The sequence below is a fragment of the Dinoponera quadriceps genome, unplaced genomic scaffold (genome assembly GCF_001313825.1).
Source record: "Dinoponera quadriceps isolate SergipeBrazil2010 unplaced genomic scaffold, ASM131382v1 scaffold1850, whole genome shotgun sequence".
Lineage (NCBI taxonomy): Eukaryota > Metazoa > Arthropoda > Insecta > Hymenoptera > Formicidae > Dinoponera > Dinoponera quadriceps.
Window position 1 is genome coordinate 583375 of NW_014556042.1, and position 22037 is coordinate 605411.

The following is a 22037-nucleotide window of genomic DNA, read 5'->3' on the forward strand; positions in this document are numbered from 1 at the left end:
ATAATTATGTCATATTAAGATATCGGACGATCGGGGCTCTTGAGCTTAGCGAGCAGTCGAGAACTACGTCAAGAGACGGAATGAACATTATTCTCGAGCATCGTGCGAGTTTAATCGCGCGTATTAAGTTGACGTTTATCCGTGTTTCTCGTTAGCCCCCGTTGGCGGACTAACTATAATGAGCTTAGAGCAGCAACGTGCACAGTGAACTTATAATGAAACGTCACGTGCACGCTCAGCTGGAGCAAATGAGATAAACGATAGATATTCCTAATTACGAGTTGCCGCGTTAGTTTTCGAACTCGCGCGCTCACACGTAACTCGACTCCCCTTTCTTCGCGAATTTCGTGCGCACGATAAATGACACACATTGCAGTCGTTGCGCGGAAAGTACACGTCTCGTGTTAGGTAAAAACGAAAATTTGAGAAAATAATTGCTTTGGACACAAATAGTGCAAAAAATTCGTCGATTTAGAAGCGTTATATATATATATATATGTGCGTGTGTGTGTGTATAGATATAATATTCTAATTTTGTTTAAATTAATTAATAAACCATTTTGTAAGTTAATAAGTATTTTTGTAATGGTTAATAGATAAGCATTTTTGTGAAAGTTAATAGGTATCCATACGTCACAAAAATATCCGTACGTCCTTTTTTCATTTTTAACGTCACATTTGACAAAAACACGAAAAGAATACAGAAAAAAACTCCGCTCCAGCAATAGAATAGGGACCAGATGAAAATTCGGTGACAGGAAATGAAAGTTCGGCGACAAGAAGTGATATCTCTGTTACGGCGGTTGAAAACATTTACTTAAACATTCAGCTGCATAGAAGCTAGGTTGAGAACAATTAACTGAGTAGAAACTTCCTATTGGAATCTTTCGATTCTTACAACCAAGTTTTCGTCTGGTCCTCAGACAACGAAAATTTCAATTACACTAACGGAATTGTTTTTTCCGTGTAATACTGCTCAATTTAGAATAACGTTAGCTTCCTCCCGAGCTACTTAGCTCTGATTAAAAATGTTTTAATAATAATTAGCAAGAAATACAAATCTATAACTCTTGAGCGTGTGCTCGTCGTACGTCATATGTGTTTTTGTCCTGTTTAGATTCTTAAAACAAAGCCCGCTTGAAAGCCGATGTGGAGGAAAAGGAAAGAAAAAGGGAGAGAGAGAATAGTTTGATGTTTTCCGTTCTAAGAATTTAATCATGGTGATATACGTTATCGTAGCTGACTAATTTCGATGACGACATCAACTCCTCCAAAGACGAAAGAGACGAAGTTGGGCTTTACGACGAATACAATCAGCACGTGTTGCTAAGCACTCCAAAATAGGCAATGAATCGATACGACGTCGCATGTGATATGGAGTAGATTTAACACGAAGCCCGACAGAATGAAGAGCAAAGTGACAGGAAACAAGGTTTGTCGCTTTGGTTTAACTCTTTTATCTTGCGGTTAATCAAAATTCTCATGATTTATTTTACGTTACGGGAAACCATCATTTAATCTATCGTTTCCGCTGTATCTTTGACGCGAATGTATATGAAAAATTAATAAAATTCCGTTGCCATCTCCGACTGCGGGATATTCGCGAATTCGGCTCCACTTCTTTAAACATGAAACGACTTTAAAGGTATATTTATAAAAAATGATTTGTCGCAGTACCGCGCTACTACGACTCAAGCGAATGTCAACATTCTTCACTATTTACCTCGCGCCGGTATCGCGAGAACTTTATTGAACAACCGCCTCCAGCGAATCGCGCGCGAGCAGCCATTAGATAAGAAGATCGCTTTTATCTACAAACGTTTTCCATTAACGATCATTAAGGCGTAATCGCAGCTTCGAGAAAACATTTTCGTGTAGCGAGGCGAGTCGCGCAGTGCGATGCATCACCGGCGATAGCCACGCTCCTCGTTTCTTGCCTCTTCTTCGTCGCACTAGCCGGTTGGTCGGTCGGTTTCGCGAGTAGCACGGAGTCTCGACTATTTTTAGTAGCTTCGCCTCGTAGCAGCGGCAGGGTCAATCGCACTAGTCAAGTCGGAAACTTGCAGGCACTCTCGGCTCGTTCCCAAACGTTCCTTCTGCTCGGCGGAAGGCAGCTTTTCTCTTTTTCCCTGTCTTGCTTCTCGGATCGCCGCCGGTAGTCGTACTTTCAGCAACTTCCGCATTCGCCGAACCAGAATCGAAACCCGGCTCATTTCTTCCCTCCAACGTGACTTCATTCGCGCGAGTAAACTTGAGAATTCATTTCCCGTCTGGGCGTCGCTGCTGAAAGGCGTACTGCAAATGCGCGCTGATTTATTTGACTTTTGTTCGCGAGGTATTTAAAATGACAATAGTAACGGTAGACACGGTTATCTCACATGTCACGTGTATGTTTTATTAATATTATTTGCACGTACGCGAGCCACGCGTACTTTTCAAATTTCCGGCTAGCGACAGAATAGCATGGCTGCGAATCATTTCGAATCGCTTTGACGTGACAATCGCGTTGGTTGTGCGAGTGGCGATGTATGTACGCGTGTACACATGTCAGTGTTCTCATCGCCGTTGAGAATGACCCCGGCGGTCTGTTTGAAGAGTACACACAGCGTACATCGCCCAACTCCCACTCGTGTTTTTATTAGGACGTCTAAGTTCCGGAATTCCGCGCGCTCTCGTCGTTACAAGAGCGTACGCATCTATATGCGATTGTCTCTCTCTCTCTCTCTCTCGCCCGGATAAATACCTTAAATCAAGGTGGAAAACATGACCCAGTTGATTCTGCTCCTTGCACTTATCCCAGTATCGGTGCTTCGCGGAGATACGCATCGCGATGCAAATGCAAGAATCAAATATTTGCCTCGTCGCAGTTGGGGTGCGCAGATGCTGTCTTATTCTGCAACCCAGGGATGATTGCACGGTGCCTGCATCGGGAAACCAAATATTTATGTCGCGTGTATGTATAAATCGCCGCTGAGGTTAATTACAATAATTGCTGTGCTATCCTCCGAACAATCTTCGTTCACGTATGTGGGAAGGACATTTTTAGACATTTATTTTCTTCAAGAGAAATCATCGAGGAATGAGATTCCCAAACATTTCCAAATATAACATAGATTCTGATTGAATTAGCCAAACTTAGTCGAAATAAGTGTAATATATTGCGATACCACTCAGGAATCCTATTCTTACTCCAATTATCCTCCAAGAAAACTTCAGGGAAACGTTGGGCAGACAAATGGAATGTGTCTGGGTTTCCCATTTAGAATCACAACTTTATTTAGTTGGTTAATTGGAATGGATTCTAATTAGATTTCTTAAAATGTTCTACATGGGAAACCAGATAGATCCCATTTTCCTGCCCAAAGTTTTTCAGATATATTGTTCAATATGAATATCAAACAGCAATCTAAGAAAAAGAAAACTTTGGCTAAATATTGGACAGAGGAAATAGAATTTGTCTGGTTTTCCATTTAGAATCATACTTTTGAAACGTTACATCTCTAATCCGAATCTTTATAGATTTCCCAATCAGGATTCATTATTTTTTTAGGGAGATCAGAATAGATTCCAATCAGATCCTAGAAAACATTTTTATTTCGTGGAATCGTTCGATGTATAAAGCCGCCGGATTTTCGACGCTTGTTGTCCCCGTGGACGTGACGTTTGATTATCGGAGGGTAACACGTGGACACATGACGTGGAGGTGAGGCATCGGTATTTAAGGTCGTAGAGCCGGCTTAAAGACCGGATGTGCCGACACACACAATTGATTTTGTAACGCACTTGAAAATAGGAAGAGGGCTGCGTGACTCACGACCGCGTCCCGTCCTACACGCGATATTCTCACACGTGCGCGAATTGGTGCTCGCGAGGGAGAGGCACGAGAGAACGAAAGAGCGAGAGACGGTGATTTGGAGCGAGAGGAAACTTCGTTATTGCAAGGCAAATGTGTAGCCGCTTTTCGCGAGTGAAAAGGAAGGCAGCCTCCGAGGGCTCTAAATCGTTCGGGCGAGTTTCGAGCGAGGTTTCGAGTTGGATGATCCTCTCACGTGACCCGAAGAGAGAAATAGTTGCGCCCGCGGTCGGTCCTTATGCGCCCGGCCGAATCACCGGAAAGGGCTGAACGACGAGTTGAGAGTTTCAGCAGACTGGAATTGGTATAAGGAAACAATCGGCATAGAAATTGGTAGTTGCCACCAGAGAGAGAGAATACGATAGAGACTGAAGACAGAGGCAGCGACAAACTCCACGCCGGCGAGTTAGCATGCAAATTGTGGCGTGAGCGCGGTTAGTTCGACAGTCCCTGAAGTTACGCGCGTCCCTCGCGTTCCCCTTGCATGTCGAATGCTCGGCCAGAACGGATACGGTGTCGCAAAGAAATTGTGGTTTGTACGCGCGTGTTCGATCGCGACGCGCGGACGAGTGGCGAGCTGTTGAGAGGGAAAAAAATCGGGAATAAAAATAATTCGTTTTGTCGCTTTTTGTCGCAGTTTTATTTTATTTTATTTTTTTTTAACCGTCGTTCCCCCCTTGCCCACAGCAGCAGCGTGCGGGAGTGCTGCGTACGCATACGTTTGGCGACGTCGCCGAAGATCGACAGGGTCGAGCGTCGTCGAGCGGAATAAAAGCGCGATGTGCAATTAAGCGCAGTGGCGCCGAATGTGCAGCGAGACGTTGAACCCGGGCCCGATCGCAGATTGCCTTTGTGATTAAACAAAAGTGGGTTAATGCTGTATGTCGGGATACGCGCATCCGTAATGACGTTGACATCCTGAATCCCTTCCCCTCCCATTACATCGAGAACAATAGTATGCACTGTACATTGTTCCTTAACGCGGGTTCTGCGTTCCTTTTTTCCGGACGTTGGCGCCGCGCGACGGCCAATCGAGGGCTAGGTGCAGCCTCTCTTAATTGCATATGGGTAACCGTGAGGCGCGCCTTTTTCGGCGTAATAACCGTAATTAATAAAGGAATCGTGGCCGCTAACTAAATCGCGCTGAATAGTAACGGGTATCGAGAAAATGGTATGCACACGCGCGCGTTCTCTCGCTCTTCCGTTCTTAATCCGCGGGAGAAAAAGTACCACGAATATATATATCTCTCTCTCTTTTTTCCATTTGCCTAAACGACTTTGTTCGAGCCTTTTATATGGCGCGCCTTTTCCGTCCTATGGAAAGTGCACGATGCGTACGGAAAGCACGTCCGCTTTCCTTTAATGGCGAGCCGGCGAGGAACAACTCGGTCAAGGAACTTCATCAGAGGCCGCCGGGAGGAACTTCGCTCATAACGATGCACGCGTCTATTCGAACGTGCACGAGCAGCTAGCGCGCGCGTGGTGCTTTCGTTATCGCGTCTCGCGCTATCTCCCGTTTTCACCGTTTGCTACACGCTCGTAATTTATAGCTTTCGCCATTATACTTACCACCGCTTCTAACAATGGTCTAATTTTCGTGCGCGGGGCCTCGTTAAACGCGTTACGTAAGACGCGGACCGGAAAAAATAAATCTAGTTTACGCGTTCCCTTTATATCGGACGGTTGTGTGCGTAAAAAGTCTAAAAATAAGGTTTCTATTTTTACAGGCCATTTCGGACGTGCTTCGTTTCGCATTCCCCGCAGAAAAGCACGTGTAAAATGCAACAACGGTTCGCCAACCCTCGGCGATAATGCCACACGTGTAAATCCCGCGGAGCATCGGGCAATTAAGGTTTATATTTCGCGACGTTAAGCCGATATCAGTGACGGTGGGTAATTTCGAGCGAAATTGTCGAGCCCCGGAGCGGCGAGCGCGACCGGATTTACGCGTAAATTTTTATCGTCGCGACATCACCGCGTTATTTTAAAACGCTCCCCCGAAGCCGTGTATTTCCCAGCTTTCAGCCGCCGCAATCGTTATCGGGCTTTCGCATGGACGTACGCTATATCGCGTCATTGCAAGTAGTAAAATCCTCGAACTTGTGCGTAAACGTGGAAATAAATGCAGTAATAACTTCCGACCGCGAGAGAGAGAGAGACCCAAATAAGGACGAAGTCCGTCTTCTCTCTTCGCAGCCTCTTTTTAAGAGTTTCAGCATCCGTATTTTCGTCGGAGAAGCAAGAAAAGCGTCGGCCGATGGAAGCCTCGTCGACCTGCGACGGCGATGTTCATTCCGTGTCCCTTCCAGCGCACGGAATAAGATCGCCGCGAGAGAGAGAGAGAGAGAGTGCAACTTTGACGAGGAAGGGAAGTTTCGTGGGTGCCCCAGATGGAGGAGTCGGGTGTCAGTCAGCCGGTCAACAACCCGTCTCCTTGGAAGTGTCGTGGTATCGCGTGCCTTCGTCCATTAACCCGGTTAATCGCACGCTCGTTAATTCCCATTTCGCGCGGCGCTTCTGATCCGTTCTTGAATCGCCCGCGTTTTGCCGTTATTCCCGCCGCGACAGCAGTCTCGTTTCTTTCGCAACTGAATGCAACGCCGCTCGCTACGATAAGATCGGCCGGTTATTACCCGTGTAAACGGTAATCGCTGATTAGGGCGGAATTTTCGGAGCAAACCGCGCGATGAAACGCGACGCGCACCACGGTAATTTCGCATTAGATCGCGAGACACGTGCGCGCGAAGACGAGTACTTCAGACACGCCTCGTAAGAGATGGGACTCGCGCGGTTATCATTGAAGCGATCATTCCGAACGCCGACTTTGAACTATTCTTACCGTTAGGGATGAAAGTGTGCCAAGGTATAAGTAAGAACTATTTAGACGTTACCGGCGGTACTCGAGTGTGTAAACTGCGTCCGGGACGATCGCGGCATCACGCGAAACCGCTATTTATGAATTTAGTCCGAGCCAGCGTGACACAACGCAGTCTCGTACGACCTATTTATTTCGAGAGTTACGCGGAATCGTCCGCCGAACGAAGCGCGTGCTCCATCGAGAACTCTGTCGAAAGATCCGCGGGTATTTGTCATCACAGCCGCGGCCGGTCGCACCGAAATCGATTTAATCGAAGGCGACATTGTCGACAGAAAGGGAAGTGTAGCTATCGGCGGCGTGCTATCGATTACCTATCGTTATCTCGTTTGTATTCGATATCCCGGACAACATGTCGGATCGAATTTTGAACGCAATTAAATACGTTGTTCACGGCTGGGGTCATGTTCTCCGGCTCGTCTCGGACGCGCGCGTTCGACCATATTCCGAATATAAATAACTCGAAGAGAGCCGTGAGCCGTGCAGCTCGAAAACTTCCCCATCCGCCGGTGTGTATTCGCGTGCGTGCACACGCGCGCTCAGAGAGACGCGTGTACGTGAGTCGACTTGCACGTACTCTCACTGGCCGCGGGCCAGGATTAGTCATCCGAAATGCTCCGGATCTCACGCGGTCCGGTCTACGTGAACGCACTCGCCGAGGAATCCTTCCCGTTGTTTGGTTTCCGAATTTCGGACGGCGTTAGCACCCCTCACGGGGTGCTCTTCCCGTCAACATCGTTCACCGGATCCCGATACGATGCCGCGCGAGCTGAGAGAAGCACGAAATACGCACCTTTTATATTCCGTTAGAAAGTTCATGCATTTTTCGAGCAGTTATCGGATAAAACTTCCGTCCAGTAACTGAGGAGAAAAACCACTTGCGTTCGCATTCAAGATGTAACGCTTTCCTGCAGTTACTGTATAGAAAAAATAGTCTTAAATCAATGATAGATATTTTTATATGTAAGCAAGAATATTATATATAAGCCAAATTTGAACCCATTTATTGAAGCAATTTAGTGAACGAAAACGGAGAATAAATGGACAAAATCTATTCGTTTGATTAATAAGCAAGCCTGCTACTTATGAAATGGATAGTTTTGCCCTGGAAGTACTTCTGGATAAAACTTTATCAAGTTCTTATCCGTTTTCTACATAGTATTGTTACCTCGATTCGAAGTTTTGGCCCTATGTTAAACCTTTAATTCTACATATAGTAGGAATTAAGATAGCAAAATAGATTTCATTTCAATTCTAATAATATAATACCTTGACTTTGATGATGTTTTAAATTTCTGTTTTCATTATTTTAGCATCAAAATAGGTTGTTGAAGATAACATTAAAATTCTATCTGTAGAATTAAAGATTCAAGAAAGGAGTTAAAATACACGTCGACATCGTCAAAGTAGGTTTTTATTAGTCTGTTGACTATTTAAATAGGCGTAAATTATCCTTAAGAGTGTCAGGCTGATATCAATATTTTCCAACTCGGGATAACTAATATATTAATACTAATACATTAATACTAGATTAGTAACTGGATAGATATTTAGAAAAGTTCCATTCATTTCCACTAGGATAAACTCAAAGGAAATTTTCTTTCAAAGAAAATATAATCTTCTTACAAGGCACAGAGCAAATATTGTACCGTTTTGAGAAGGGTTTTTTTCGAAAATTTTAAAAGAGAGGGAGCGGGTTTTCATGCGCGTTTAAGTCTCCAAATTGAATTCCGGAATCCTCGAGCGTAATTTGAATATTTAGGGTCGCTTAAACGGTGTTTTCGGGAACGTTTAAGAATTTCCGGGGAACGTTGGAGGACCGAAGCGCTACTACGAAATCCCTTTCGTGCCGACATCGGGGAACGCTGTACGGATTTACATAGTAAATGCACATTGCACTCGATGTGTTAGATAAGAACGAGGTGCATGCGATAGTGAGCGCGAGGGTCAAGGAGCACGGGGCGGATCGCGCAGGCATTCCCTCGGCGTTTCATCTCGACCCGATATTTCATTAAAATCTACCGTCGCGTTTGACGACTTTCGCAGGTGCTTTTGTTCTTCGTCGTAACGTCCTTCACAGGGCACTCCCGTCTCCGCCATCCGGACAACGAGGCACTCAAACGTAGACGAGTGCTCCTTCTCCCGTAACAGACAACGCGTAACGAGACGAAGGTCTTGTTATATTGCGTTTCCTTCTCTGACTTAACGCCAAGTCGGTCTCGTCCTCCTGACGATCGGCGACTTACCACTCCCCCGCCGGTGCATTGAAATTGCCGCCATGGCACTCTATATTTTTTCTGAGCGCACACCGTCGGAAAGAGATTATTGCCGGGAGTAAGAATAGTCTGCGCCCTTATGTTATTATCATTATTATTACGCCCAGTTGCATGTCCACTGAAAAAGGCTACATTATTGTGAGATTGAAGCCGACGATTCTATGCGCAGGATGTCCCATTGTGTAATATTTCACCAGCGTGTTTTCTGCAGGTTAATCAGAGTCAAAATTCTAACATGATAATCGAACCGTACGAATGGTGGAAATTACTCAAATTACCGGACCGTATCGCGCTTTCCGTTATTATTCTCGTCTCGCCGCCGAATTTTCCTTAATTTTCCCCTCGTTTTCGCCGGTCACTCCGCAACGACGTTTCCCCCGTATAAGCGGGATCGAAATGTCGTTTACCGTAGGCGGGATTCGATCAGAGACTATCAGGAAATTGGACAGTGTGTTTCCCGCGTGCCAACGAGACAGACGAAGGTGAATATCGCTCCGGTAACAACCGAGTCTATAGAATTTTCGACAGTACAAAGGAACGGTCTTCGCGCACTTCTGCGCTTCATTCCGCAAAGTTAAGGGACGCGCGTGCGTCTCTCATTCGGGTCGACCGTTTGATACAAATGAATCGCGCGTCCGTCGACATTCGTTACGATCGTACGATATATAGACGATGGGAGATCCGAATCTACGGAGTTGGCGCGACCTCGTTACCCGCCGTCGTGACGTTTGCGTACTCGTCTCCTTGTTGACACACGCGAGTACCTGCGATAGCACTCCGCGGAACAAATCCGATACAGCGCGAGGCCCGCCGATGCGCGCATGTAACGTAATTAACAATCGTCGACCCGTATATCGATGCGGATGTCTTCCGAACGCATCGCGGGCTGGAACGGCCGAAATTCGATAGGTCTCATATCGGTGGATCAGCCGAGAACGTCTCGATTCGACGACGGCGATTCACGAATTGCTCGATACTCTCTCGTCGAGCGCGCGGTATTGCAAATACGTATGCATGTATGCACATATGCATCGGACCCGGCCGATCGACCGACACAGCAGCCTGGACAGTCGGCATGGCACGAAAATTCGAGCGGCCCGCGTATCTCTCGTTTCGAGAATTGATTGAAAGTCCGGTTTTTTCCCCTTCCGGAGCTTTCACGTCCTTTCCGGATTTAGAGACTCGCGAAAAACGACGGCGCGCGTTAAAGTTGATCCGATTGAAGTTCTTCAAGTTAAGCTACTGGCACGTTGAAAAGGCAGTAAGGAAATTGACAAACTAATTGGTATATTTCTTTAGATTTATATAGAATAGTTCATAAATGCATGTCCATATTTCGGGGGGATGAATCTACATACATTAAAATAAGTAAAAAAAAATGTCACGTGGACTTATGTCCGTGTATACCTTAGTTTTCGAGTTAGGGATGATTAAAAAAAATGTTCGAAGTGTCCGCCTCGTGCGTCAACGCGCGTTACTGCACGCCTCAACCAGTTGAAATTCTACTTGGTTCTGCTTAAAGCCAAACTTATCGTCACTTCTATCGTCTTTTGGAAATATATAAACCTAACTACTTACGTTTTTCTTTATGCCACTAGCTTAAGAGTTAGGACACCGTCTGTCATTAATAGGGCACTCCTCTTTCTTCCATCAAGTCTTAACTGTCCCTTTTTAAGTTCTAAGTGTACACTAGTTCGGCAAAAAAGAGCACTTAATATATCCATCACTCATGCGGTGTTCTTTGTCAGTCACATCTTCTCCCTCACTCTCCCTCGCTTCGTCTCTATTAACGGCGGACGGGTTTCACCAATTAGGAATCGTCACGCGGTGTCCTAACTTTTACTCTAGTCCCAGCAAAGGCCACTAATAACTAATGTAACGCCTTTAGGTAGGTGATAGTCGCTGAGTGCATATCCATTACCGCGTATGCACCCGGGGATGTTAACCGCAAATCATTTTCACGGATGGCGAGACGCCGCGTTGCCCCGCGTAAAAAAGTGCCCCTCGGAAGCGCGCGCTATCGCCCGACGGGCGTTTATGGTTATCGCTGCGGGGAAAAACTGATATTCATTTCTTCATTCGATGCAGAAGCGCGGTTGCGGTTGCGGGATAAGAAGCACGGCTCTCCCGGCGGCTTTTCAATTTTCTCAGATTGAATACATTAGTCCCAATTCGCCGCGCGTTCGATCTCCGAGGGCTCACGCACGAATTGTTGACCTCGCCTTGGCCCCCGTCTACGTGACGCACGATCGTTTCTAATATGTGCTCTAGGCTCGCCGATGCCTCCACGGGACCGCGTACGTAAGCAAACAAGAGCAACACGTTGCCCGGAGACTAATAGGAACGCGTTTAGCGAAGGACGGAGCAGAGCGGATTCCATGTAATTAGAAGAGGGCAGACCTGTCAAGGTTGGGGGATCTCTGTGGATCTACGTCCATGGAGATGAAAGGGAGACTAGTCCGTGGCGCAACGTTCTCTCTCGTGAGGCGTCTCTCATTTCGCTCGTCTCGTTCTATTAGCCAGGACTTTTTCACTCTCGTCGGTCGTATCGCCTGCATAACGCGATATCCGATGAGAGATATCCCATAGATCAATCACGATGCGTGAATCCGTCGTTGGCCCTCAGTAATCTCCCCCGTAATCATCGAGAGGCTGCGTGGATTATTCTTTCCGCGGAACCGTATAACGCAGCGTTTAATTTTCCACGGAGCATATTCGCCGAAATATTCTTCTCTCGCGCTGGGTTCCTCCCTCTCTCTCTCTCTCTCTCTCCCTCCTCCCCTTTCTGGCAGTGGAATCAATATTCCGGCACAACTTCCGCAAAATGCGCCGCCGTGAGAAATATCGAGGAAAATCGAGCGTGAGATTACACGCGTGACTTTACGAGCCACTTTATTAAGGATATATCATCCTCCGCCTTGGAAAATCGATAAGGGCCGGAGTAACGGCTTCGCGCGGGCCACGATCAGCTATCAGAGTATGATCGACATTTAATCTACTGTTAATGAAGTTATTCAGTAGAGCGGATGTATAATAAATAGTTGACGGTGAGATCAGCGCGACGAGCTAATGTCTATATTAAAACGACACGTCTCCTCGTCGGCGTCTCACGTCAGTTACTGATAAGCGAGTTAGCGGCAAGCGTATCTTCCTCCCAAATCCTCGTAGATAAACGAACGAACGAACGAGGGTTTTGCGCCGGTTATTAACGGTTAAGTCATCGACGTTCTCAGCACGCGATGCGAAACTTTATGCCGCGTGCGAACATCGCATTAAGAGCGGAAAACTTATCGCCCAAGTTTCGAGAAGTTGCGCCAAGTCGGGGCTGGTTCGCGCTCAGTGCGAACCGCAACATTTTTCCGCCGTTGCGCGAAGTCGGGCTTTATTTCCTTTATTCGCTTTATCACGAATGCATATATCTCGGCTCTATATTTACGCTCTTCGCAAACCGCGCTCTAACGCCGTTATATTTTCACTTAATGTTTCTCACCATTTAAAATGCGTTAAACTAATTGCGTTCGTGCTCGTGCTGCGTGATCGTCGCTCAACCAACGGGACGAAACGCTGCCCATAGCTCACTCGACCGCGCGATCGTCTCGTGCCAAAAATACGAATTTGCACTCGGGACGAGCGTATGCACTATATGAGACGTCGAATATTGAAAATGGCGGAATACTTGAGGCGCTTGAGTCGAGAAACGAGTTCGCTTATCGGGTTTCAAAATAAAATCATTCGTCGAGCTCATTTATCCTGTACGCGGCTTCGGTCGTCAACCGCGTGACAATTTCATCGAAAAAGTCGCGGCATTTGTGCTGTATTGAACTCAGTTTTTCTGGACCCGGGTTTACCAGCGCTTTTTCGAAACCAGAGGCCCCATTTGTCTCTTATAGACCGGTGATATATCGGAAAATATCAAATGCATGAAAGCGTGCGACGTTCAATTGAAACGTTAATATCGTTTTCCGCATCGTTTCGAGGGCTCACCGGTATTTTTTCTCGTATTCTGCATTCTTCCCATCGCCGAAAACCGCGTTTTATCGGCGAGAGGTCAGCTGTTGAAAATTTATAGTAATAATTTCCGGCGTCGACGCGCAAGAGCTGTTAAGCTCGATGGACAATGAAACGGAGCCATTTTGAGGATCTTATTGGAAAAGTTCATAAACTGATTAAGAACTCCTCGAAGTTTATTCCCCCGTGAGCGATATTTGGACAGAAATGGTATACTGCGCTGTCAAATTCAATTTATAATGCAATGCACCGACTCTAATCGATTATAAAGAAGTTAACGGTGAAGGAAAGTATAGCTGAAAATTGTATTTCACGGGTCGATGTGAACCAAAGATTCGTGCGACATTTTTTTATATATTTAGAATCGATAAAATATATATATATATATATATATATATATTTTTTTTTAATCTCTTCATGTCACGTTTCCCGGACGAACTTTTTCACACGGCGACGCTACGTCGCGCTCGCTCTCGGGAGACATGACATTCATTTTGTGGACGAAGAAATAAAAGCGTCGCTGTCAAGAAGTGGACGTTAACGCGATATGATAGCGCATGTTACCCTCTGACGACGATAAATAGCTCCGTCGCGTTAATACTGAACAGCCGCGATGTGCTTTCGGTAAAATTGCACGGCGGCTCGCGTGACAAAGGGAAAAAATTGGCCACTAATTGTTACAGTCCTTTGGCGACACTACACAATTTTCTCGCACCCCGCCTCCTCGTTCATTTTATTTCTTTTACTGAGAATCTCTATTACATACGCCCCGTTCTCGTCAAAGTGTCCGTCGCAGGGAGTGTTATTTTTTGCAACGTGTACACGGTAAAAAGTCATTTTGTACTTGTGTTGAAACCGGTTCTTGTTCAAATTTTTGTATTAAATTTCTAACATATGTTAAATTCAACATATTCTGATTGTGATCTCGACATTTTGTATCGATATTCTACATAAGTAAGTGTTAAAATAACACATTTTATAATTTAGTGTTGTTTAACGTATTAATTTTGCGTTAATTTTTGACGAAATATTTGTGTTATTTTTTAATGTATCTTGTTTCACCTTGTGTTAAATTTAGCACAAAATTCTTTGCGGTGTGTAAAATGTTACAGGTATGATATTTTTGTCTTTCTCACGATCGCTGTTGTTTGTAGTGCCGAGTTCGCTCCCCTGTGTCGACAATAATGGACTCTGATCGATGATCGTTCAGACGATTCGTCTATTTTATCGCCTCGTATTGCGTCGCCGCATTGATTTTGTCAGACGCGTTAAGTGATCACACTTCTGTGCCGGCCGAATGGAAAACGTTACGCGTTGCCTCGACACACGATTCATTTCACGGATTAGCCCGGTACGATCGATTCGCTCGTTAATTAAATATCGTTAACTCCGTCGTTACGGAAACCGACGCCAGAACCCCGAGACACGTTTTCCGGAGGCAAAATGGGTTGCGAGGGTTTTTGTATTTCGCCGTGGCGTCGAGCCGCACTCGTGGAAATTTATATCTATCGATTAATTTGTTGGTTCATACTCGCAAACTGCCAACAAAAAAGGGGGGCGGCAGAAGAGAGAGAGAGAAAGGGGGGGGGGGGCAAAAAACAGATTTATACGCCGCATTCTCCCCGGCGAAAATCCCACGACGCATTGCGCCGTCGATGACAGTGGTTGTTGCACTCTGCCGGCGATAAATAGCGTCGCTGTGACAGAGCGCCGGAGATGTTATTAACGACAATCGATCTAATATTAATCTCGCCCACACGTTCCCGGCTCGCGCGGTCCACGGGGTAAAGCGGAGAGCGAGCGAGCGAACGAACGCGTCTGGTCGCGCGACCTCGCTGGGGACAGTGCTCCGCCGCTTGCGCGCACGCCATCGATTGGCCCGTCACCGACGGCGCCAACGGAAAGAATCGTCCGTCGTGGCCGTTGTTGAGATGCACACACCACGGTCGGTGGAGGATTTTCTCTCCTACTATCGCAATCGAGATGCGATGGAAGGGCTAGTGTGTCGGCTAAATCACGAACGAACGAGAGAGAGAAAGAGAGAGAGAGAGGGAGGAAGAGAAAGATGCACCGTCATCGATAGCATCCGTGCGTGCAGCGGCGAGAAGGAGACGTATCCTCTCCCAGGAGAGCATGAAACTACGCGCTCGTAGGAAGAAAGATGCAGTGCGCAGCATTGGCGGCAAACCCGGTAGGAGAGAACGCCAAGTTCGTCGCGTGTTCGAGAGAGACCGCTGGATCGAAGCAGCCGATGAGTGCAACGGAGAGAGACCTATGACCTTACGCGATACTGTTGGTCGTAGTGCCTACGCTCTACGAGAGAGACGGAGAGAGAGAGAGATAGGAACGAACATGCGTCGGACAGAGATGGAGCTCGGCGTTTTAACGACGGCTAAGATCAAACCGGTGTGAGAGAGAAAAAGGATAGGGGAGCACCGGTGAACAGCTTCAAACAGCTAGTGAGAAAGAAGGAGAGATGGCTGGAATGACGGGGAGAATGAAATGAGACGACGCTATGCGTCGGCAACTGGCGCGAGCGAGAGCACCGTTCTCGTCAGCGGAGCCGGCAACACACCGGCTGAACCGAGACAGCGTGGACGCCGGAGTGGGGGAAGAAGGAAGGGGCAATAGCCGGGTGGGAGAGAAGGGAGATGGATAGGGGAGCGAGCGGACGGGCAGGAAAGCCGCCGGGCGCCATACTGCCATCGTCGGTTCGTTCGGCACAGTACGCGCCCAGCGGCTACGCGGTTCGTCGCGGTGTCGTTGTCGCGGTGTTTATCGGTTCTCGTCGTCGTCGTTGGTGGTGCGCGGCCGTATATACACATTTTTTGTGCGGCGTCGACCCGTGCCGGCTCGCGTCGTCGTGTTGCTTCGGAGGAGTGTCGTCGTCAGCGTCTCGTTCGACGTCCGCTCCCTGCCGCGCTCGGCTCGATTTCGCCGGTGCGCCTTCGCGAGGATACGCAAGAGCCGGAGGAGCAGCGTGCCGGGGGAATCACTAGGGGGATTTTTTTTTCGGACGACGAGGCCTTCGGAGTCTCGCGTGTGATCGTCGCTTTGTTCGTCGGCTCGTCGTCGCAGAAGTTCTCTGCGCACCGATATACCAAGGTAAGGTGTGCGATACACCTGACGAAGAGTGATATCAGCGAGCGTGACGGTGAGGAGAACGGAAGCGCGTTTAGGTTAGGTGACCGCCGTGGCTCGCGGACTCGGCACGCCGAACCAGATTCCACGAGAGGAACCCGTCCGTCGTATCGCGTCGTCGTGTCGCCTTGCACTCTTTACAGACGATACGTGTTATATGGCGCTCTTACTTTCGTTCCGCCGACATGCTCCGGAATTTACGCGAGCCATTTTTCGACCGCCGTGATTCGGAGTAAGGTCCGGATCGACGAACCTGTTCGGCGTCACTAAAGGAAATTCTCAACGGTGCTGTTCGTTCGTACCAGAGGAGAGAACGAGAGACATTGGATAGAAAGATGAGGTGTTTTAATGTCGTTTCTAACGTAAGCACGTGTCGAAAATAGAATTATTTTTACATGTGTGTGTCGAATTATGTCGAGGCAAAATTACTCGCTCTGGCAAGATTGCTGGAGTATTTCATATGTTGTGACTTTAGCGAATGTAAACAAAAGCAACACGATACGCTGGCTCCTACTTTTGTGTAGATTCACCGCACGCAGTCAAAACAATTGAGAGCAAAGCCGATCGCTAGATACAAAGTCGAGTGTTGCTCCGATAACCTCGTTCAATTAACTTCTCATTATCTATATCTCTCGAAATTATCGCGAAATGTCGCGATTGGGAATAAAATTGTCGGGCGCTGTATTTTCTCCGAAAATACGTAGCGAGAATGTGGCAGACGGAAATGTACCGTAAATCGCTTCGGATGCGCGGGGTCCCTTGCGGCAGATGTTCCCCGCGTTTTGCGAGGCTAATTTCGTCGACGGTGAATCTCACGCGATCGAACGCGTGGGGGGGATTTCGCGGAACAGAGGGAAGAAAGTGAGAGCTAGGTCGGCGAGTCGGAGTTAGGTCGGGGCGAATCTCGGCGCTGAGAAGAAAGGGATTCGGATATAATGCAGAGCACTCTGGAGAACTTCTTGCTCCGACTTGTCGTCACGGTCGGAAGTTACGCATAAGTTTAACCGTCGCGACTTTTTCCCTTCGAGGAAAATTAAAAGCACGAGGAGGAAAAGCCGCTACAGTTGACAGCGTTAACGAGCTTCTTCTTGAACGGATTAATTCGACTTGGTTGATTTAATTCGACCCCGATGACTCTCATTCCCGTCACATCTCGCTCGCAAGTGTGTTTTTCGAGAGAGAGAGAGAGAGGAGAAGACAGAAAATTGCAAGATTCGCGATTATTTATCTCAGTTGTTTATCACGCGTGCTTATTACTCAATGAGTGCGAGAAAAACGAAGATTAACGGTGAACCGTTAGTCAAATTTTGGTCGAAATTTATGCATTTTTAGAATAATTATTGAATAGCTATCTTAATTTTTGTTTAGTAACTGAAAAATACTTGAAATTTTATTAAAATGTAACGCTTTTTCTATAATTAAGTGCATAAGAAATACGCGAAAATCGGATTCTTAATTTTTTATTAAATGGAAACAGAACAATAAATAAACAAAAAAAACTATTCAGTTAATTAATACTACTGAGAAACCCATTTAGTTGACTCAAATTTTTAGGTGGTTAATATTTTTGTTTAAAGAAGGGTAAACAAAGGTTTTAGTTATGAAAACCAAAGTTTGTCTAAAACGAAAATGAAAAAATGTTTGATTCTCACAACCAAAACATTGGTTTGTCTGTATTCAAACAATAATTTTGCTTGAATCAAATAAATAAGTTTTTCAGTGTAAACAATATATATTGAAAAAAGGAAATTGAAATTTTGCGAAGTGTTTCTTGTGACATTTTCTTCAATATCTATTAGTTAGGAAAAAATTTGTGATGACGGGATATATATTTTTGTGAAATAAATTTTGTGACCAAAGTTTTTTATGCATTGATTGATTTGCTAAAAATAAAATTTTATTTTGCCGTATTTAAGTAAACGTTTATTTCTGTAAAATAAATTGCATATTTTACGAATAAATTTTTAAATCCCTTTTCTCAGTATATATAACTAAGCAGGAATTTACGCAAACTGCATATATTTTATCAGGAAAATTGTTTCAGTCACTGAATAAAACTATCAAGTTCTTGTCTATTTTCTGCAGAATATTGTTACAACTAAATAAGAATACAAGACAGTAACTGGATGTATGTCTAGAAAAATTTCATACATTTCTTTCTCACACTGAGAAAAATAATCTTATATAAATCACTGATAGATATTCTCATATAACAAGAATATTAATATTTATAGATTTTTAGTCTTGAATTAAGTTTAAGTAATTACTTCCATGCGATATAAATTCAATCAAATTAAGACTAAAAATCTTTTAAGAAAATTATAATATTCTTGCTTTTATATGAGAATATCGTGATTTAATAAATTCTTGATTTCTCGCTTCTGACGTCAACAAACAAGGACAGCCAACGTGAGGACACAGGAGCCTTAAGGCTAATTTTTTTCCATGCAGGGACTGATCGCTGCTAATAATAACCAAGAGCCATTAATTGTTCATACGTGACATTGTCACATTTTTATTTCCACAACTTGCCTTCTATTTCGGTAACTCGCGTCCTCTTAATGTTTTACGAGTGCTTCGATCGATCGCAGTCGATCTTTCCTCGCTAAAAATGCCGAAGTAGTTCATCGTTTTCGCCGGCTATTTTCAATTCTGAGCCTGAAATAAGACCGTCGAAGTGACGGTCGCCTGAAATTACACTTGACTTTGGAAATAAACATCGACCTCTCGTAGCCGGTGAATGCGACGCGTATCTCGTCGAAAGAGCATTTCCGAAATTCGCGAGGACCAGTCTGCATTTATGCCTCATCGATGACGCATAGCTGCAGACATTTCCTTCCGCTGGGACGGGCGACACGAGTCGACCGCCCCCATCTTACATTACGACCGTTTCCTTGCGCGCCCGCGGCATAAATTTCGAATTCTGACTGCATTATGCATGCCGCGCGATGCACGAAATATTACCATAAGTGGTGCGCCGCCGCGTACAAAGACGGATCGCTTTCTGCGTCAGCCATCTCCGCTGCAGCAGGCGAACGCATAAATTTTTAATCGCGCCCAGAAATTGTGTCGCCCCGGCCCGGGAGTGCATTCTCGTTTGACCGGCAGCTCCGCGTGGAATTCACGCGGAATAAACTGGACGAAGTTACGACGGTGATGGTGTGCAGTCGCTGCACGCAGCCCGGCGGCGGCACCGACGGCGAGACGCATCTCCCTATGTGGCGCCGCCTTCAAATTTTAAGCGGATCTCGCGACATTTTACTACTACCGCAATTTCGTCGCTGCTCGCGCACACTCTTTCCGATAATCTTTCCGATGTAGCCCCCATATTCGGCCACCCTCCAAATCAATGAATTTCTCCCCAGAAATATTTTTTCGCCGCGGAAATTGCTCGCCCGCATGAAGCCCTGGAATTAGGAATTTCACAGGGGATCAAATGGAGTCGAGGGGAAAAGGATGGTATAACGCCGGACTCGTTCGGACGGACACTGCCGAGCAGTCGATGTAGTGTGTTCTCTTATTACTCCTTTTTCGGGCTGGCTCGGGTAAAATCGAATTCTTTGTTTGACCGAAGAAAGAAGTCCGCCGCCGGGCTCTCCCGACGCGGCCAGCTGTCAAACTTTTCTCGTGTTCGCCAACAGAGCGGCGACGCCAAGTCCATACTTCGCGACGTGACGGTGGGGACGCGCGCTTCCAAATCCATTATTCGCCAATTTCCCGAGGTTCCCTCGATCGTCCGATGAAAAATTCGCAGAACTCCCGTCAATCCAAACTTCGACGCGAGGAGAAAGAGAAAAATACACACACAAGGAATCGGGTCGCGTATTGCGAATTCTCACGCGCCGCGGAATCGTTTGACATTTCGGAAATTATTATCGATTATTGCATCGTCGTGTCACTCGAAACGAGAGAGTTATTGGCGCAATATCCAGAGCTTAGCAGGATCTCGCGTAGAGATTGCCGATCGATCCGTGCGAGTGATTTACGCGCGTGGGTAGGTGCGTGCGTGCGTGTTAATGACCGCGCGATCCGAAACTGTATCGCGTGATTACGGCCGGCTCCTAAGCCGGTGCACATAACGTTATATCGATGTAGCTTCTTTACGGAGACATCCATCGACTCATTAGCGGCGAGGGCTCTCCTCTTCCTCCTATACCCCGTCCGCGATAAACGTACGCGATCCTTAATCTGCTTATTCTTCGCTCGTTCAGTTTCCCGATAAGATAAAACGTCACTGTGCATCTTTTGTTTCGCGCGTAATCGTTTTCATTCATTGCGGCCATTTCCCTTATCGACTTTGGTGTTTTCATTCGAGACGATAAGACCGCCTTCCAGTCTCTTCTACGGGCTCCCCCGACGGGCTGGCGCTTCTCGCCGAGAGAGCATCGCTCGAAAAATCTCTCTCGTCGAAATCGTCAGGTTTGCCCGGGAGAAACATCCCGGAGGGGGGGACTAGCACTCTCGGAAACTTAACCGCTCAACGTGTCGGGGATTAATCAGTCCGTTTGCTTTCTTGAGCTTGCCTCGTTAATTTCGATTTAGCCCGGATGATTTTTCCCGTCCGCGGAAAAGGGGCCCTCTCCGGCCCTCGGTAACGCTCTTGTCCGCCGCACAATTAACATTAATGAAAAGCCATCGACGCCCAGCCAGCTCTCACGCTCGTTCATTAAGACTCATTAGAGGCATACTACTGACCTCGCCCGAACCTCCGGCTAAGTCGAAACTCCGCTTTCGTACACGCTCTTTCTGCCGCGCAGCATAATATATCACGTCAGATTGGAAGTTCGATCCACGAGAAGACCTCCCGAATCATGCGCGCGATCAACATATGTTCGTAGCAACATGTTGCGAGGGATAATCGCGAACTTGATGAATTGTGCACTAAATTATGTCCATCGGATTATATATGCGCGTGTGTGTGTATGTGCGTGTGTTTTCTCTTGATTAAAAATATACTAACATTTGCATTGAAAAATATTTGAACAAAATTTAGAGTATGCTTAAACAAATGTCTTGGTCGTGAGAGAAATTTGGTTCTTTGAATTAAAGGTTTAGTTCTCTGAAACCAAACCTTTTTCATTTTTGTTTCAGAGATCTAAACCTTTGGTATAGAAAACCAAATTTTAGTTCTCACAACCAAAACATTTGTTTGAGCGTATTCTAACGAAATTTTTTCTGAGTCAACTAAATAAATTTTTATTAAAACTTCATAATCTAGCTGTGAAATTTTTTATATAACTAAGTTATGAAAGGTATCAATTATCAATTAACCAAAAAATTATTAATTAACTAAATTGATATTATATTTAATATAATCAAATTGATGTTACCATTAATAACACATAGTTATAAAAAAAATATTTTGAATCCACTTTTCATAATGATGCTGTAATAATTCAGAGCGTGAGATTTAGTAAAATTACATTAGTAAAATGCATCACAACTGATATGTTCACTAATATTCATTAACGATTTATGTACAATACACAACTTGTATATTCAATAATATTCATTAACGATTTATATTGTTGTCAAATTCTATAACATATATGTATTAATAATCCTGCTATTCTAATTTAATCATATTATTTATTATTAAATGTTAGAACAACTCTAATATATCATAACGTGTTATAAGGTGTCATAATTGAATATTAAATATGAACATATAACATCATAATTATTTTATAATTAAAAACACTGATTTTATGAAAATGATGAAAGGTTATAAATTATAAATTTTAATATAAAATTCTTAAATTTACTATCAGAACACTATTATTTTTAAAAACTTTTTTAACAGTGTGACGTGTTGTCTCGCTGCGTTTACATGCGTATATTCAGTTTATTATCATTTACTTATCATATTCTGGTAAGGCATTGA

The 22037-nt window shown here is 45.4% G+C and overlaps 2 protein-coding genes across 8 annotated transcripts in view; one reads left to right on the plus strand and one right to left on the minus strand.

The window, feature by feature from the left end:
• The window catches only part of LOC106746475 (mediator of RNA polymerase II transcription subunit 20), a 139138-nt gene that overhangs the window by 108757 nt on the left and 8344 nt on the right, over positions 1-22037 (minus strand). The window contains exons 1-2 of one of the 4 annotated variants that reach the window (XM_014623100.1): positions 6693-6786; positions 2744-2921 (exon numbers count right to left, since the gene is read on the minus strand). In XM_014623100.1, the coding sequence (XP_014478586.1) occupies positions 2744-2826 (83 nt within the window). In that variant the 5' untranslated portion in view covers positions 2827-2921; positions 6693-6786. Of the gene's footprint in view, positions 1-1438; positions 2296-2743; positions 2922-6692; positions 6787-22037 lie in introns of those variants that run through there. The other 3 variants (XM_014623103.1, XM_014623102.1, XM_014623099.1) reach the window with 3 other exon arrangements.
• The window catches only part of LOC106746472 (dystroglycan), a 73900-nt gene that overhangs the window by 12952 nt on the left and 38911 nt on the right, over positions 1-22037 (plus strand). For 2 of the 4 annotated variants that reach the window (XR_001374605.1, XM_014623093.1), the window contains exon 1: positions 15706-16117. The exons of 1 other annotated variant lie outside the window; for it this stretch is intronic. The gene's annotated coding sequence lies outside the window, so the exon portion shown is untranslated. Of the gene's footprint in view, positions 1-1117; positions 1433-15705; positions 16118-22037 lie in introns of those variants that run through there. One more of the 4 variants, XM_014623095.1, reaches the window with a different exon arrangement.